At 42.9% G+C, this 19063-nt stretch overlaps 1 protein-coding gene across 2 annotated transcripts; it reads right to left on the bottom strand.

Annotated features, from left to right (window-relative positions):
* Window positions 1-6238: 6238 nt before the first annotated feature.
* On the bottom strand, window positions 6239-17541 carry matn3a (matrilin 3a). 2 transcript variants are annotated; one of them, XM_055149610.1, is made up of 5 exons: window positions 17372-17541; window positions 10874-11449; window positions 8786-8911; window positions 7790-7888; window positions 6239-6378 (listed from the first exon to the last, which is right to left on the bottom strand). In XM_055149610.1, exons 1-5 carry the CDS (start codon window positions 17538-17540, stop codon window positions 6323-6325), a joined length of 1026 nt encoding a protein of 341 aa, XP_055005585.1. In that variant the 5' UTR covers window position 17541; the 3' UTR covers window positions 6239-6322. The 2 variants fall into 2 exon arrangements, with proteins under 2 accessions (XP_055005585.1, XP_055005586.1); XM_055149611.1 differs by lacking the exon at window positions 8786-8911.
* Between the last annotated feature and the right edge of the window lie 1522 nt (window positions 17542-19063).

Here is a 19063-nt window from a genome sequence, read left to right as displayed (position 1 = left end):
AGTTTGTAACGTAATCCATTAAATTACTTAAAGTGAGTAACGTAATCTGAATACTTTGGTTTACTTGATTTGCTATAGAGAAGCAAAGACCAGGATATCGTAACATAAGATGTTTTATCTGCTAAAAGAAAATAAAAAGCCCAGACTTTACTGAACCGTATTAAAAATATTATTGATAGAAGAGGAGGAAACACGTCCATGCAGCATGATTTAATCCTGGTTTAGATCTGGTTTAAATCTAGTTTACACCGGGTTTTAGTCCTGGTTTAGTCCTGGTTTAGTCCTGGTTTAGACCTGGTTTAGACCTGGTTTAGATCTAGTTTAGACCTGGTTTTAGACCTGGTTTAGTCCTGGTTTAGTCCTGGTTTAGACCTGGTTTAGATCTAGTTTAGACCTGGTTTTAGACCTGGTTTAGTCCTGGTTTAGTCCTGGTTTAGACCTAGTTTAGACCTGGTTTAGTCCTGGTTTAGACCTGGTTTAGATCTAGTTTTAGACCTGGTTTAGTCCTAGTTTAGATCTGGTTTAGATCTAGTTTAGACCTGGTTTAGTCCTGGTTTAGACCTGGTTTAGTCCTAGTTTAGATCTGGTTTAGATCTAGGTTAGACCTGGTTTAGTCCTGGTTTAGTCCTGGTTTAGACCTGGTTTAGATCTAGTTTAGACCTGGTTTAGTCCTGGTTTAGACCTGGTTTAGATCTAGTTTGGATCTAGTTTAGATCTAGTTTAGACCTGGGGATTTAGCCCGAAATGTTAAAACAGGAAAATACCACCATGTAATCCATTTATTTCAACAAAGTAACTGTAATCCAATTACTTCTCATTGAAACAGTAACTGTAACTGAATACAGTTACTCATAATTTGTACTCTGATTACATAACTCCAGTACATGTAATCTGTTACTCCCCAACACTGTTTAACTGTACCATTCCCACTGTCTTCACCCCTCACGTGCACTGCGGTGTTTTCCTCGCTTATGTAAATGTACTATGCGCTTCGTTGTCAATATGGAAAGTCCAACATGATCTGATCTGACAGTTTGGTTACAAGGTGCTACAACTCACTGTATCGTCTCAAATCGTCAGCTCCATTTGAAATTGTCCATGTTTCTCTCCTCTCACGTCCATGAAAAGTTTGATCTTGGCAGGACTGGACTTACCGGAGGCCGGTCCCATCTCCTGCCCCCGAGTCCCAGGGGTCAGGGGTCACAGGGCAGAGGGGAGGAGGGAGGGGCGGTGTTTGCCTGACCACCGCGCTGCTGTCTGGTATGTCAGTGCGAAGAGAGGGTCAATATTAACCTCTGTCTGACTGGTCCCTCTCCTTTTCTCTGTCTCTCTCCTCACTTCTTTTTGTCCATGTTTGTTTGGTTTGTTCATAGTGGTTTCATGGCTACCACAAACACAAACTGCTGTCAAGTGAAAGATGGATGACACAAGGCTGTGGTCAAACTCATAAACAGGATCAATAGTCTAACCCACAACCTTCTTTTTGAGAAGAGAGGATAACCACTCTGCCACTAATGACAGAGGCCTACTGTATTGTGCAGAATACAAACAGACTGAGCTGCACTTTGTTGTTCTTGTGGTTTTACAGCAACATCACGTCTTGGTCTCTTTGCAGTGGAAGGTGTTTCTTGGTGAACAACTGGTGCCTTGGTGTTGACTTTTTAAATTCATAACCAAGATTGAGCGAGGGATCGGGATTTAGTCATAGAATTCTTGGGGAAACAATGAGAGCTGCTCCTCAGAAAGGTGTATCTGAAATACATAGATCAGGCATACATGTACTTATATATATAAAAAAAAAAAAAAAAAAAAATGTGTTTCTCCTTCCACGGTGGTAGGTCTCTCACCCTCATTCAGCTCGGGTCCTCTACCAGAGGCCTGGGTGCTTGAGAGTTCTGCGCAGTATCTTTGCTGTTCCCAGTACTGCACTTTTCTGGACTGAGATGTCCATTGTTTTTCCCGATATCTGTTGAAGCCACTCTTCCAGTTGATGTGGGAGAAATGGTTATTACGATATATATATTATATATATATATATATATATATATATATATATATATATATATATATATATATATATATATATATATATATACATAATTTCTATTATTCGCTGACTATATTTTTTATTTATTCTTTCTTTGAAGTAAGTGATGATTATTTAAAGCAAACCTGTGTAACCTTTTACCCAAAAGGTTCTTCTTTAGGGTAAAAGGCTACAGAGGTTTGCTTTAAATAATCAAAAAAAGGTTATTCTTCACCCTTCCGCCACCTTATCGTGGTGGAAGGGTTTGAGTGACCGAATGATCCTAGGAGCTATGTTGTCGGGGGCTTCATGCCCCTGGTAGGATCACCCAATGCAAACAGGTCCTGGGGGACGGGGACAGGTCTCTCACTGTGGTGTCTACTGTGTGGCATAACACTTTGCTAAGGGCTGTCCGGTCTCTGTATGACCGGAGCAGGAGCTGTGTTCACATTGCTGGCAGTAAGTCAGACCTGTTCTCGGTGCATGTTGGACTCTGCCAGGGCTGCCCTTTGTCACAAGTTCTGTTCATTATATTTATGGACAGAATTTCTAGGAGCAGTCAGGGGCGGGAGGGAGTCCGGTTTGGAGACCACAGGATCATCTCTGCTGTTTGCAGATGATGTTGTCCAGTTGGCTTCATCAAACCAGGACCAGCAATGTCCACTGGGGCAGTTTGCAGCAGAGGGTGAAGCAGCTAGGATGAGGCTCAGCTCCTCTAAGTTTGAGGCCATGGTTCTCAACCGGAAAAAGGTGGCTTGCCCTCTCCAGGTGGGTGGAGAGTCCTTGCCTCAAGTGGAGGAGTTCAAGTATTTCGGGGTCTTGTTCTTGAGTGAGGGGAGGATGGATCGTGAGATTGACAGGAGGATCGGTGCAGTGTCAGCAGTGATGTGGTCGCTGTATCGCACCGTTGTGGTGAAGAGGGAGCTGAGCCGAAAGGCAAAGCTCTCAATTTACTGGTCAGTCTTCGTTTCTCCCCTCACCTATGGTCATGAGCTCTGGATAATGACCGAAAGGACAAGATTGCGGATACAAGTGGTCGAAATGAGTTTCCTTCGCAGTGTGGCTGGGCGCTTCCTTAGAGATAGGGTGAGGAGCTCAGTCACCCAGGAGGAGCTTGGAGTAGAGACGCTGCTCCTCCACGTAGAGAGGAGCCAGTTGAGGTGGCTCGCACATTTGTTCCGGATGCCTCCTGGGCGTCTCCCTAGGGAGGTGTTCCGGGCATGTCCTGGGGAAGACCCAGGACACACTGGAGGGACCGTGTCTCTGGGCTGGCCTGGGAATGCCTCAGGGCCCCCCCGGAAGAGCTGAAGGACGGGTCTGGGGTGAGGGAAGTCTGAGAGTGTCTGCTTAGACTGGTGCCCCCACGACCTGGCCCCAGATAAGCGGAAGAAAATGGATAAATGGATAGATGGAGGTTCTTCTTCATTTGGAAAGTTTTCATTGCACTGAAAAACTGAAATCCTGTGTCCTTTCTGTGAGCAGGCTTGCATCTCCACAAACCTAATTCATATTTGGCCTGGAGGAGGACCTCTTCCTGCTTGTTTCCATGAAAATGTTGTTCCTTTGGCTGTAGTGCCTACAGTATGGTATAACACTTATCTATCTCTATGGAGAATGTTCCGAAGTATAGCTTTAATTTTCTCTTTCCATTGAATCTTACAGGTGGCCTCCACACTGACTGAAACAAGACCATAGATCATATTCCACCTAAAGTCAGAAAGAATATTATAAACCTCATTTAACAATTACCTTTTTTAAAAATTTTTATTTTTTGTAAAGAATTAAAGTTAATATTATTGAAAAAAAGGAATATTAATACCAGCAGAGAGAGGTGGGGCTTCAGTATACGGACTACACTGTGTGGAGTGTAGTACAGTGTAGTATTGTGTAGTATAATGTAGTTCAGTGTAGTACAGTGTAGTAAAGTGTAGTATAGTGTAGTACAGTGTAGTATAGTGTAGTACAGTGTAGTATAGTGTAGTACAGTGTAGTACAGTGTAGCATAGTGTAGTACAGTGTGTACTCTGCTGGGCCTGTGTCTGTAGTAGTACAGTGTAGTATACTGTAGTATAGTGTAGTACAGTGTAGTATAGTGTAGTACAGTGTAGTATACTGTAGTATAGTGTAGTACAGTGTAGTATAGTGTAGTACAGTGTAGTATTGTGTAGTACAGTGTAGTAGAGTGTGTACTCTGCTGGGCCTGTGTCTGTGGTAGTACAGTGTAGTACAGTGTAGTATAGTGTATTACAGTGTAGTATAGTGTAGTACAGTGTGTACTCTGCTGGGCCTGTGTCTGTAGTAGTACAGTGTAGTATTGTGTAGTATAATGTAGTACAGTGTAGTAAAGTGTAGTATAGTGTAGTACAGTGTAGTATAGTGTAGTACAGTGTAGTACAGTGTAGCATAGTGTAGTACAGTGTGTACTCTGCTGGGCCTGTGTCTGTAGTAGTACAGTGTAGTATACTGTAGTATAGTGTAGTATAGTGTAGTACAGTGTAGTATAGTGTAGTACAGTGTAGTATTGTGTAGTATAGTGTAGTACAGTGTAGTACAGTGTAGTACAGTGTGTACTCTGCTGGGCCTGTGTCTGTAGTAGTACAGTGTAGTATTGTGTAGTACAGTGTAGTATTGTGTAGTATAGTGTTGTATAGTGTAGTACAGTGTAGTAGAGTGTGTACTCTGCTGGGCCTGTGTCTGTGGTAGTACAGTGTAGTAGAGTGTAGTACAGTACAGTGTACTATAGTGTACTGCAGTGTGTACTCTGCTGGGCCTGGGTCTGTGGTAGTACAGTGTAGTAGAGTGTAGTACAGTACAGTGTACTATAGTGTACTGCAGTGTGTACTCTGCTGGGCCTGTGTCTGTGGTAGTACAGTGTAGTAGAGTGTAGTACAGTACAGTGTACTATAGTGTACTGCAGTGTGTACTCTGCTGGGCCTGGGTCTGTGGGAAAATAACACCTGGGCTCATAAACAACACACAAAACACACACACATTTTACAACATGTTTATTTACCGCACATACTGTGGTTACCATGACAACTCTACTCTGACAGCTAAAGACAAAATCCAATACCATTTATTTTACCATTGCCCCAAATCAGAACAGCAGTTTCCTCAAAAGGCGTCACAAAATGTTGCCCAACAGAAACAGTCAAAAAAATCTAACAAGTAAAACAAAGACAGAAACCTACACAAAACATTGTAGAAGTAATATATTATAATTATATATTTCAAAGAACTATGGTTAATCATATGGCTACAGATATAAAGTTTAAGCTATAGAAAAATGTCATCTGCATTTGACCCACTGACCAGTGCTGCATACTGTTCTCCAGATCTGATGTTTTAGGTTGATAGCGAAAATAATATAGTACCCAGAGGAAACCCACCCAGACACGGGGAGAACATGCAAACTCCACAAAGAAAGGCATCAGCTGGTTTCCAATCGAACCCTGTACCTTCTTGTTGTGAGCTGAGAACTCACCACATGTCACTGCATTCTATTTACATGAGTTAGTTTAGTAAAAGTAAAAACTAAAAACTAAAATGTAAAATGCGTAAAATAAAATATAACTAGATCTATACATGTTTGGATAGCTACAAATTGATACAAAATCTTATATACAGTAACATCTTTGTACATATGTCAATATTACAATGCCACACTATTTAAGTATATATTCATTAAAGGGCCCATATGACTCTATTTTCTCATCTATGTTCTAATGTTTCCTCATCATGTTTTGTTTCATCCACATGTTTACCACACAAATGTTGCACATTTAGGCTGAGTTCTTCTCTCAAACTGAAAACACTTTGTTCCACTTTGTGATGTCATGTGGTCCTCTGTGTTTTTAAACTCCACACACCTTCACTAGAATCATTTGGATCATTTCATCTCTGGAACTGCCAAACTCTACTGAACATAAAAGAAAGTGAATTTTGGCAATTTAGAATAATAATAAAGAGTTACTCAAACATGTGTGACTGAAACAAAGCACAACTCCAGGTGTGTTTTTGAGGAGGTGACAACATTAGAACTTGACTTGAATATACAGTTTTACAGAATATAGGACCTTCAAAAACAAAAACAAAAAAAATAACTGAAATGTCCTGAACAATATTGCATTCATGTCCGCAGCTGTTGGAGGTCCACTGGGAGGCAGGGGTGACTGCAGAGGAAGCCCGCTCTGGTGCATCGTTGCTGGGTAAACAAACGGGAGGTCACGAGGTCAGTGGCAGTTTTACGGTCTCCTGGGTGGGACTGTTCACACGTACCCCAGAACTGAGAGTCTTTTAGCCTCGTCCGGCCAGACTCTCCAGGCTCTCTATCCTCCGCGACACATCGGCTAGTGCCAAAGGTTAAGGAACAAAGTACAGAGCTAAAGCAGCTAATGTGAAGGTGCTATGGCCTTTTTGAACCTAGCATCTGTTACTAGAGAGGTTTATATGGTGTGTACCTACCATTAGCTCTTAGAGGAGAAATATGGAAGCCCTGCAGGATAATTCTGTGAGCTAGGTGAAACATTTTTAAAGGTGCACTATTAACTTTTATGGTGGAAGGTGAGAATTGCTTTGCTTAGAATGTTCCACAGTATGGCATTAAACTTATCTATCTCTGAGATGTGATGCCTAGTGCTGATGTGATAGTCAAATTTCAAACTTTAATATAATAAATAATACTAAATAATAATAAACACTACTCCAACATTAAATGGTAGAACTTTCTTTTCTATTTGCTGGAGTCTTATATATGTGTGTTCATAGTGCTCTGTGTGTATACTAGTGTATGTGCTCTTTTACTTGTTCTGATACAGAGAAAGATCATTTGAAAGACATTCAGGAAAGGTTTACTCAGGTTCTAGTGGTACCACTGGACAAAGTTAGACTTGATCCTGCTCACAGTAAGATGCTTCTTCCAAAGTATTTCCAGGGAAAGTATTAACATCTCTATGGAGGCACTCACTCACTCAAAAGTTACATAGTGCAGCTTTGATATTGAAGTTCAATAAATTACTTTTTGTTTATTTTAGGGCGGGTTAACACTTCTTTTAATAAGTGAGAATTTGAAAAATTGCAAAATCGTGAAATCAACTATTATTATGAAATAAGTTTACTCCAAATGTTTTACTGGTTAACCAGGGTTATTATGCAAATGAACAATTGACATCTCATTCTAATTTAAACAATTAAAATAAGATCACATGTTTATACAAATGTAACTGTAAAGCTACTGCTATGCTCCATGTGTCTGAAAGGCTAGAGATCACTGCTCTGACTTCAATTCATTCTTGTCCAGTGCGTGTAAATAAATGGAGATGTTATCTATGGGCCGCATCACCCAGGCCTAGTTCATTTAAACAACTGAAGTTTTTGAATTATGTCCTGCCAATAATAAAACAGTATTATCTGGGATAAACCTGTGTTTTCTGGAACAGTCTTCTGATGGCCAAGGGTTAATTGTGTAAAGTTTAAGGCAGTTGATATTATTATATTAAACTTAAGATATACAAGGTAAATTTTGTCAAAATATTTATCACTTTTTTGAGTAATACTTTTGAAGCTCCACATGCCTCTTTACCAACCCGCAGAAATGATACATCCATCCATTTCCCCTCCAATACACTGGGCTTTACACACTTAAACGTTCAAGTTTTGTGAGAGTGTGCATGTGTGTGTGTTGGTTTAGCAGTGTGTGTGAGTGTGTGTGTTTGTGTGTGTGCTTGTGTGTGTGTTAGCGGTGCACTGGCGGTGAAAGGATATTCTTGGTGGTGAGCTGCTGCAGAGCGGCCTGGGTCTGCTTCTGGAAGGCCAGACGTGCCTCACACTTACAGGGATCTTCTACCACCTCCACCTTCACCTCTGAGGAACAACACAGAGTCAGACAGAAGCTCATCTCAAAATGATCATCTCTACGTGATGTTACTGTGATGTGTCCTATAGGCTCTGCTTATTGTAGTAGTCTGGTAAATGTGTTTAATAAAAGTCAAACTTGCGCCCTCTGCTGACGATATTGATATTGCAACATTTAGCATGGAGAGTATCAGTGCATCAGCAGCGTCTGTGCTCAAATGAAGCATTATCACTGGACTGACGTAGCTACTAACATCAGAGAACACACACTGTGAGCCGAGAGGAAGGACCCTACACCTTACCACACACCTGGAACTGTCCTGGAGAAAGTAGGGGTCGCAAGCTGTCCCTACAGTCACAGGAATGATGCACTATGGGATATTTGGTTTAGTGTATGGGGGACGTGCGTCTAGGCCGCTCGAATGTCGGTGCCATGTTTGAAGAATTGATGCAGTGTGTTCTAAACATTCACACCACAGGCCTCAAACACCACAGGAGAAACATCTGAACCTTTGATAAAATTTGTCACATGTCAACTAGCTTCAAGTTCTGTATGCAGCATCGAGCATCCTTCAAGACACATCACAGCAACACCTCAAACAAAAGCAAGACCAAGTAGCCAAAAGACCTCAGCAGCTGAACCTGCAGGTCAACAAACAATGTTTGGCAAAAATAAATGGAAAAAACAAACAAACAAAAAAAACATTTTCACAAAACAACTGCAAATGCTTAGCTACACAGAAGCAGTACATCTACATTTGTCTGACATTACAGTGAGTGTCCAACAGGTTCTCTTCAGTGAAGAGCAGGTTGGTTGTGATGTAGTGAAGCACTCTGAAGCTAGTGTTAGCATTAGGTTAGCAGCACACAGTCAGCATGTTGAGCTGCCACATCAGAGGTCCTTACGTTTGACAGAGCATGTTTTCTTGTCCGCGTTGAGGATAAAGCCGGCGCGGCACTTGCAGTAAAAGGAGGCGTTGCTGTTGACACAAATGTGCTGGCAGTCGTGTCCCATGGTACAGGGGTCCACACCTAGAATACAGCGAGTGGATACAGGAGCTAGCCCCGGGCGCGGCACCCGGGCGCAGCACCCGGGCACAGGCACGGGCACGACCCTGAGCCCAGCCTTGGGCACGGCCCCAGGCAGAGCCCTGAGCACAGCTGTCTACAGGTGAAGCAGGGTCAGAAAAACACATGGTGTGACACGGACATAAGACTGACTTTCATCATGTTGGGAATCCTTTTAGAACAGACGTCCACATTTAGCAGGGGTGTGACAGGATTAGTTTACACCGTACCAACATCTTAATATAGGCTAGTCAAAGTAGCTTTAATTCAGATTATGAATCTTGATTTGACAAGTCTTGATTCATTCTCGTATTAAAGTAAAAGTGGCTGGGTTTGTCCATGTCAGGGTGGTCGCAGGGCTGACATATGAATGTTTTTGAGAATATGAAATGAAATCAACCTCTGGTCTTCACCACATCTCAGCCAAGCTGCTCTGCTGTTGGACACCACAGGTATGATCATAACCATCATCACACACAGACAGAACATGGAAATATTATACAAGATATACATTTGAGATATTTCAATTCAAGCTCTTATTTACTAGAGATGCAACAATACTCAATATCATTTCAAATCTTCCAACACGACCCTCTCAGTACCATACACATGAGTGATTCAATGAAATGTTAATACTCCATTCAAGTACTTTTATTGTTTCAAAGAAAATATCTCTATGAAAGCCTCTGCTTTTGTCAAAATGTTTAAGGACAAGTACCATAAAAATTTTTGAAACCGGACTGTATTAATATTGTGGCCTTTGTATGGAGACGTATCTGAAGAAGACTGTATAGTTGCATCCCTATTATTTACTGACACAAAAATACAAATGATTCAGTGGCCTCCATTCATAACAGCACCACAGAAACTGTTACATTTGGATATGTAGCTTGAGACGTTTCAAAATCACTCTAAAATAATTTTACAAACTAAACTTTGGTATCAACAAACAAGTATTCAGGAGGATCTTCTCCTGACCTTATCACTGGTGCCTATATGAGCAGAGTACACTGTAAAAGTTATACACACACTCATACCATACATACGGGTTCAAAGCAGTCGCCATGGTGATGCTTTGATTACCAAAGTCTCACATTCTTCCACAGCGTAAGTACATTTCCAGCTCCACTATGACACAGTTTGGGGTCAGCAGACCTCCAAACTTGACAGTGTTTTCTCAGAAGCTTTGGTGAGGGACATGTGCAGCCCATGTGTGGAGCAGAGGAGCACAGAGGAGCACAGAGCAGACAGTATGTTTACATGAAGAACTCAATTATCCTGTGCAAATGGGATTCTGTCATGTCTGGACCAGAGAATATTCAACTAATGAGTGTCTTATTATGTGGCCTTGTCAAAACCAGTATGATCTGGTTGAAAAAAATAATAATAATCCAAAATAAATTTTGAACTTAAAGTGGAAATCTAAAATGTGTGCTGCCTTTTGTGGCTTCAGCAATGTGATTTCAATACATATATTATGTTGCCTTTTTTCTAATGAAATATTTTATCCTTAACTATCCTCAACTAAAAATAATCAACATTTCATTTTTTGAAGGCTGGTTTTGGCAAAAGACATTGTAGTGAGATAAGTACAGCTGTAAATATCAGTTTTACCTCATTATAAATGTACAGATCCACGTTTGCCCAAGTGTCTATTTGTACATTTATTTTCTGAGTGTCTCACCTAAGATAACCCACTAACCCTGGTGTTTAAGTGAATAATGGCTATAGCTGTGTCCTTGGGCACGACACCTTAACTGTCTTGCATTGAGTTTTAAACACACTAACCTTGTGTTTTTTCTAATTAGGTCAAAGATCAATACACTACAGGTAAGCACAAATATTAAGTCAACACTTTTATAATTCTCTGTTCCTGCACGTAAACATACTGGCTGTTAGTGTTAGCCATTGGCGCGGCGTTCCTACCACATAACGTCTCCCTGAACTTGGAGGTGAGCTTCTCGATGACTCCGTAGGTCTCCACATAGAACACATGTTCCTCTAGAGGAACACTGGCCATCTGTTTGAGGGAGCTCATGTCTGCACGGTCCACTCCCACAGCGTAGATCTCTATCCCTGTCCCCCGAGCAGCTGCAGACACCTCTGCCACGTTGTCCTGGGGCCTCCCATCAGTTACGATGATGGCCACCTTGGAGATCTTCCTGGCTTTGGGTCGGGCGCCGGACTCCTCGGTGAAGGCTTCGGTCATGGCGGACTTGATAGCCAGGCCAGTCATGGTTCCTGCGGCTAAGGGCTCGATGCGGGAGATGGCTTTCTTCAGGTCCAGCTTGTTGAAGTGGTCTTTGAGCAGGAACTCCACTTTGACTGTGCTGGCATAGTTGACCACAGCCACGCGGGTGCCCTCTGCGCCCACATCCAGGGTGTCCACCATGTCGGCCAGGAAGATCTTGACCTTCTCAAACTCAATGGGTCGGACGCTGCGGGAGCTGTCGATGATGAAGACGAGGTCCAGAGGGCGGCTCCTGCACTCGGAGTCTGTCTCTGTGAGGGTCAGGAGAGGGTTAAAGGCAAAGCTCCAGAGTGTGCTTCTCTGAAATTATAGGACTAAACATGCCTTTATGCCTAAGAAAGTGTTGTCACAATACTCGTTTTCTTGAGAAGGAATATACATAATGCTCAATAATGATCTGATACCAAAATTATAATAAAACAATAATACAATAGAATAGAATCTTTCCAAAGCGCAGAGCCTGCATTTTTTAAGGGTTTTAATGGTAGCTCTTCCACTGTGCTTTTACCTGACAGCTGCTTTTCTCATAGTTGATCATGCAGCTCTGGGTGTCAGGTTCATATCTTACCTGTCCTGCGTGAGGCTGGGGGACTCCACCTCTCCATCCTCCTTGCTCTGCTGTGGAGTCCCCCAGGGCTCAGTTCTCAGGCCTGTCTTGTTCACATTGTAGTCAGTGCATCACATTAGAGCTTTGATTTTCTCAGGTGTTAGTGTTTGTACTTTATATTTGTAGCTGCATATTTTAGAGCAGAAATCGAAAAAACTGTGAGTAAAACTAAATTGAATTAAATGTATAAATAAATAATAAAAAAAAACCCATATATTTTAAAATAAATGTAAAAATAAAAATAAAATGACGCCTATGCAGTGTCTACTCATTTATACCTACTGTGACTCCATCTATTTCCTCTTTAATGCGAGTCTTTACGTATGCATGAACCGTGCATACAGACAGAGAGGAGTGGAGAGACACTGGGACACAGGACACATATTGGACATTCTCATGATCCTTTCTTCTCATGTCCTCAAATGAAAGGATAAAGACAGGACATGTCCACACGCGGAGACAGTTAGGACACTGCAAAAACATCCCATCTGCACAAAGCAAATGACTTCAGAATCCAGAGTGGAGCAGTTTGGACCAGTTTAAAAAGGGAAAAGTACATAGATTTTAAACTAGTCTTAACTACATAATAAAGAAGAATATTTTGGATTCACGTCATTTAACTGATGTAGATACGTCCCAATTTTGCAGTGTAAACATGGAGTAATACGTTGTATTTACATGGACTGTAATGTCATCCTTCAAATGTAGCTTCAACCAAATGTGGTCTAATATTCTATAAATAAATGTTATTGGCTGTTTCCAGACATACTGAACCTGATTATTTAACAGTAATAAAGTATACATCTTTTCAGTGTTTGTTTTTTGAGCAGTTATACGTGTACTTAAATAGATACTTTAGAAAAAGTACACTAAGTCTAAAAATGTGTTGACTAAACCTTAAAGAGGGGGTATTCTGCAAAATCGACTTTCTGGAGTGTTCTTCCATGTTAATGTTCTTTTCTAATGACGTTTTAGATGTCATCCATGCATGTTTGAGTAATCTAGTGATCTCTCCCAGGCTCTATTCACGCCCTCTACACAGTTAGCTGTAAGATTCTGTGCAATGCTCTGCCCACAAGTCTACGTCAGCCATGATGTTCCCATATGAAATTTTTCATAAATATACAAACATGATACTATCAAAGGTAACATGGCGATCTAAATGTTATGTGTTAGCAATCAATACTGTATGCAGGTGACACATGCCCTCTTTCACTAGAACAACAATCATTTAGATAGTTTTGCTAAAATGAACACTGGCCTCTTCTGTTTGACAAAATGTAGTCACAACATATGGCTTGTTTTGTGTGTGCATCATCTAAAGTTTTTTTTCGGGAGTTGGAACAAACCTGACTGGTAATGCATGTTCTACCTGTCTCCACTGGGCTGCTGGTGGTGCTGAGCCCGCTTTGGGTACTGACCGGTAGAGTCACAGGCGCTGAGGTCACCGGGACTGTGCTGGTCATCTCTGGGGTGGTAGTGGGCGCTGGAGGGGTGGTGGTGGGCATGGGAGTCGTGGTAGTAGTTGGAGCCAGGGTGGTAGTAGTACTTGGCAGAGTAGTTGTAGTGGCCAAAGTGGTGGTAGGGGGCGTGGTAGGGGGTGTGGTAGGGGGCATGGTAGGGGGCATGGTGGGCAGCACAGTGGGCGGAGTCCTGACCACAGGCGGAGTGGGGAAGGTGGGGCTCACTTTAGCGGGGCACGGGCCTTTGCTTTTGTAATAGAAGGGTCCTTTGAACACCTGCGGGGGGTGGTGGGGCAGGGGGCGGGGACATTGATGGGGGGGCCTTTGAAAATGGGGTAAGAGTGGACCCCCTGGTGGTGGTGGTGGTGGTAGGGGGGCACTGCGGCGGGCCTGTGCTGCAGGTGGTGGTGGGGCGGGAGTTGGTGGTGGTGCGGATGGGGCAGGTGCAGGTGGGGCAGGTGGACAGGTGCAGAGATCCCAGGATGAAGAGGAAGATGAGGAGGAGGAGGAGGCTGGTAGTGGGACAGATACCCCCCTCTATACGTGAAATCGCTCCTGTGCACTAGAGGGCACCAGAGAGAAGAGCGCGAGTTAGTGGGTTAAACAGGACAGCCTCAGAAGAAGACATTACAAATACATTTAAAGCAACACTATGTAACATTTCTAGAGGAGGGTATGCCAACTGCTTGTCACCATGGAGACAAAAAGGTGAGTGGAGGATATCAGGCCAAGTTACAGGTGAGTTCTGGAGAGAGGAGATCCACTCAGAGTAAGAATATATTTCCAGGGAATATATTTCTAGAGATCTTTGACCAATCTAGATAGAAAAGTTTTATGTCATGCTGTGGAACATTTACAGGCAAAACATTAACATCACTATGGAGACAAGGAGGTGGCAGACCTTCAACCAAAAAAGTGTCATAGTGTACCTTTAAGAACGTTTAAAGCAACACCAGTTATATTTGCATAACCTCTTTCGATGATTTTAGCAAAGCCTATAGCCCTTATCGTGAATACACCAGTCTGCCCAGTTTGTCAAGAGAACACACTTCAGAATGGAGGCAACAGAGACAAGTGAAGGAACATAGATTAGTCTTAAGTGTCAGCTAAACCTCAGAAAGTATGATTATGATCCTGACAATGATAAAAGCTCAGGTACATATTACTTTCAGAGCCTGGTTAGAACTACATTAAATTAGATCAATTCTGCCAAATGGCCTTTTCAAAGCTTTTAACCATGTTATAGTAATCTTTATTAGTTTATTTTTAAGACCCCACTTTGGCAATCAGCCCAGTTTTCACCTCCACCAGAACACGCCCACTGTGATGTATGCACTTATTCAGTTTTATTAAGATTTGGCAGATGTTGACCCCACAATACTTCTTCAATGTATTCACAAATGTTTACATCCTTTATCACAGATCATAAGTCACTACACCTTGCCACTGCAGCTAATGCCCTCTATACAAGTGTATTATTCTATACAAGTGTATTATTCTATACAAGTGTGTTATTCTATACAAGTGTATTACTCTATACAAGTGTATTATACTAAAATGTTGTATGTTCACTTGGCTCTGCTGTTTCCATATTGACAGTTGTTACATTCAGGTGACAAACACCTGAAGGGTCTGTTTGATCATCCTTTCACCAGGCTACAGCACATGTGGACAGACAATAACATGTGTGGACAGACAGGAGCAAGTGTGGACAGACAGGAGCGAGTGTGGACAGACAGGAGCGAGTGTTGGACAGACAGGAGCGAGTGTTGGACAGACAGGAGCGAGTGTGGACAGACAGGAGCGTATGGGGACAGACAGGAGCGAGTGTGGACAGAGAAGAGCGAGTGTGGACAGACAGGAGTGAGTGTGGACAGTCAGGAGCGAGTGTGGACAGACAGGAGCGTATGGGGACAGACAGGAGCGAGTGTGGACAGAGAAGAGGGAGTGTGGACAGACAGGAGCGAGTGTGGACAGACAATAACGTGTGGACAGACAGGAACGAGTGTGGACAGACAGGAGCGAGTGTGGACAATAACATGTGTGGACAGACAGGAACGAGTGTGGACAGACAGGAGCGAGTGTGGACAGACAGGAGTGAGTGTGGACAGACAGGAGCGAGTGTGGACAGGCAGGAGCAAGTGTTGGACAGACAGGAGCGAGTGTGGACAGACAGGAGCGTATGGGGACAGACAGGAGCGAGTGTGGACAGAGAAGAGCGAGTGTGGACAGACAGGAGCGAGTGTGGACAGGCAGGAGCGAGTGTGGACAGACAGGAGCGAGTGTGGACAGACAGGAGCAAGTGTTGGACAGACAGGAGCGAGTGTGGACAGACAGGAGCGTATGGGGACAGACAGGAGCGAGTGTGGACAGAGAAGAGCGAGTGTGGACAGACAGGAGCGAGTGTGGACAGACAGGAGCGTATGGGGACAGACAGGAGCGAGTGTGGACAGACAGGAGCGTATGGGGACAGACAGGAGCGAGTGTGGACAGACAGGAGCGAGTGTGGACAGACAATAACATGTGTGGACAGACGAACGAGTGTGGACAGACAGGAGCGAGTGTGGACAGACAGGAGCGAGTGTGGACAGACAGGAGCGAGTGTGGACAGGCAGGAGCGAGTGTGGACAGACAGGAGCGAGTGTGGACAGTAGACAGTGGACTTGGTTGTGTGCATTCTGTGTTTGAGCGTGCCTCTTCACATGTCCCTGTCACATAGTGTGTGCCTGACATCACATAGTGACTGAATCTGTCTAATTTAAAGGAGCCGTATAAAAAGGACACATCTCCACTGTGTTGCTTTAAATAAACAGAACACGTCTTAAACGGAACACTGGATTAGTAAAACAAGTGTGAGTGTGTGAGTGTGTGTTTGAGAGTGTGCTGGTGTGTGTGTGTGAGTGTGTGTGTGAGTGTGTGTTGGTGTGAGTGTGTGTTTGAGTGTGTGTGTGTGTGTGTCTGTGTGTGTGTGTGTCAGTCAGAGGATAAAGTGTGAGTTTTCATGCACATGAACAGAATGTGTCAGATACAGACCAAACACACACAGTCTGTATCACCATGAAGCTGTTCTCATGCACATAATCCACTGGAAAAGTACTCGAGTACTAAACTTAAGGGTGCATTGCGTAGCTTGTCTCCACGGAGATGTTATTTTTTGCCTAGAATGTTCCGTGGTATGACATTAAACACAGACATTTTTCTATTGCTCAAAAGTACAATACTTGTCTCTGTGAACAGGTTTGCCTCTCCACAGATCTGACTTGTAATGTAGCCTATAGTTGTCATCTTTGAAACAGATGGGTTTAATTTCGGCTGTGGAACATTCCAGACAAAGCAATAACATCTCCATGGAGACAAGCAGGTGACGGACCCTCCACCACAAAAGTTGCACAATGCACGTTTAAGTGTACATTTTAGGTATCTGTACTTTACCGAAGTACACTTTAATGTGAATACTTTATATTTTTTTTCTTCAGTACATCTAAGCGCAGGTATCTCTACTTTCTACTCCACTACATTTTAGACCTGAAAAGTGAAACTATTTTGATGATAGTTTGAGACCTGCTGAAAAGCCTGAGATTTATTATCATCATGTTGAGAATTTGAGCAAAAATATTCAAATAGAAACAATAGATTCAGTAGTTTCTCTTGAGCAAAATTCAGCACAATTCTCAAATCAAAATCACTACATTTGAAGTAACAAAACTGAGAACTTCTTCCACTAAAGCTGTAAGTGATTAAATAAACAGTAAATAGAAAATAGTATTTTTATAAGTACATTTGGCCACAGTGTCAAACGCTGTGTGGCCTAAATGAAATAACATTTTAAAATAATAATAGAGCAAAGTTCAGGTACATGTATTTACAAATACTGGCTCATCTGCATAGGCCGCTGCCTTTTAAGAATTGTAGACTATATGATATTGTCCAGTTGCTACAGGTTATTTCTGCAAAACAGATTTAAGGCCAAATTATAACCGTTTTATGGCGAGTGGAGAAGTTGGAGCTGCGGTGCACTCCTGGCGCTCCTCACATACTTTAGGCGCAAATGTTGCACTAGTTGGATATAAGAGGCGCACAGAGCGGCGCAGAGCGTGACTCACTGGCTGGGTTGAGGGTCCGGGCTGGGGGACGTCCGTTGTGGCGGCTCTGTGCGTAACTTTGCGCGACGATCGCGTGCGACTCCAAGGCGCCCGCGTGCGTGTACGTGGCCACGACGTTCCACAGCAGCAGGCACGCGCTGTACACCAGACCCACGAGGACACGCTGCATGGTTCAGTGTGCTGAGGTCCCGCTGTGGTTCTGCTCTAGTCCTGGTTTAGTCTCGGTTTGTTTCTAATGAGCTGGTGCGGCTCTGTCTCACACTCTGCATAAGAGGCGCGCTCAGGGATTACGTCACAGTCTCTGTCCAATCACGTGACGGACTCCAGGGGCCCCTGTGTGCGCTGCACAAGTTGAACTTCCACAGGGCCTGTGTTTCACAGCAGCCCACTGTCCACAGCAGTCACGGTCATGCTCTGGGCTCCAGAGATATTCCACACCAGACTTGGACATGGACCTGGAGCTCCCGGGACACATACGGCCCTGTGGTCGACTCTCACCTGTCCGTTTAAACTAATTTGGAATTACAAAATAAATATATTTGATTCATTTTACCTCATGCATGGACTAAGTTTCACTTTTTCACTGCTAAGTCAGAACATAAACTCTTCCCAGTCTGAGCGGCTCATCAGAACAATGATTTACTGCTTTTGATAAAGAAATACAATTCATATTATGCAGAGTTAAGCATGAACTGAGCATTTTGGCCTCCACAATACTTTCTGTTTCTCATGTGGCCCCATGGGAAAAGCCCACTCGTGTTCTACACGTTAAACTGACGCACCAACAGACCTGGAACATTCTGGTCAGACTGATGATGGTGGACTCTTCTCACTTACCCTGTACCTACCACTGCCTGATCAGAAGTGCAGAAGCCGCTTGGATGGATGAAACGTCTTCACTCTAAAACTTTTGTCCAGTTTCAGAATTTTCTTTTGTTGTGCTTTTATAGTAAATGTCCTACCACAACAACACTGGTTCACGGTCTTTGAAGGATCCATACTCCTCTTTTTTCTGATGTAGTTTCCTCGTCACAAACAGACCTGGAGTTGTGTTTCGTTTCAATCTTAACACACAAACCTGCATATTTAATCTCTCAGACAGATACTCTTGTGACGTCATGTGGTAATAATAAAATAGGCGCTGCACTGTGAATCATTTGGATCATTTCAGCCCTGGAAATGTCAATCTCTACTGAACTAAAGGTAAAAGGTATATAGAGGTTAACTTGAAAACTACCACTTTGTTTTTGATGAAGTAAAAAATATTATGAAATGTCTTAAAGTCCACAAGAGTCAGGTTTGTGTAATATAAGACATTTGGTGACGGTATTAGCCACTGCAAATAAATGAATCTCTGCTGAGCCTTTGTCGAACGAGCAGAACTACAGATCCATGAATCAGGATGAGAAGGTGCTGCCCCCTTCTGGTGACAAACAGGACTGCACACAGGCTGAACCACGGCACGTGATCTAAACTGCAGTTTTTAGGCGACCTGAAATTGTTTCTTTAATTTCTCGAATTAGGCAAATGTGACTAACAAGGCCAAACATGCACTCAAGTAGAGAATGTTGTTGAGTAAAATAAAATATTTTGGGTATTTCTTAATTACAGTGTTGGGAAGGTTACTTTTAAAATGTATTCCCCTAAAGATTACAGATTACATACCCCAAAATGTAATCAGTAAAGTAATCC

This window comes from Boleophthalmus pectinirostris, unplaced genomic scaffold, assembly GCF_026225935.1.
Source record: "Boleophthalmus pectinirostris isolate CB_2022bp ecotype Guang Dong unplaced genomic scaffold, ASM2622593v1 HiC_scaffold_13, whole genome shotgun sequence".
Taxonomy (NCBI): Eukaryota; Metazoa; Chordata; class Actinopteri; order Gobiiformes; family Gobiidae; genus Boleophthalmus; species Boleophthalmus pectinirostris.
This window is presented reverse-complemented; position numbering and strand designations above follow the sequence as displayed.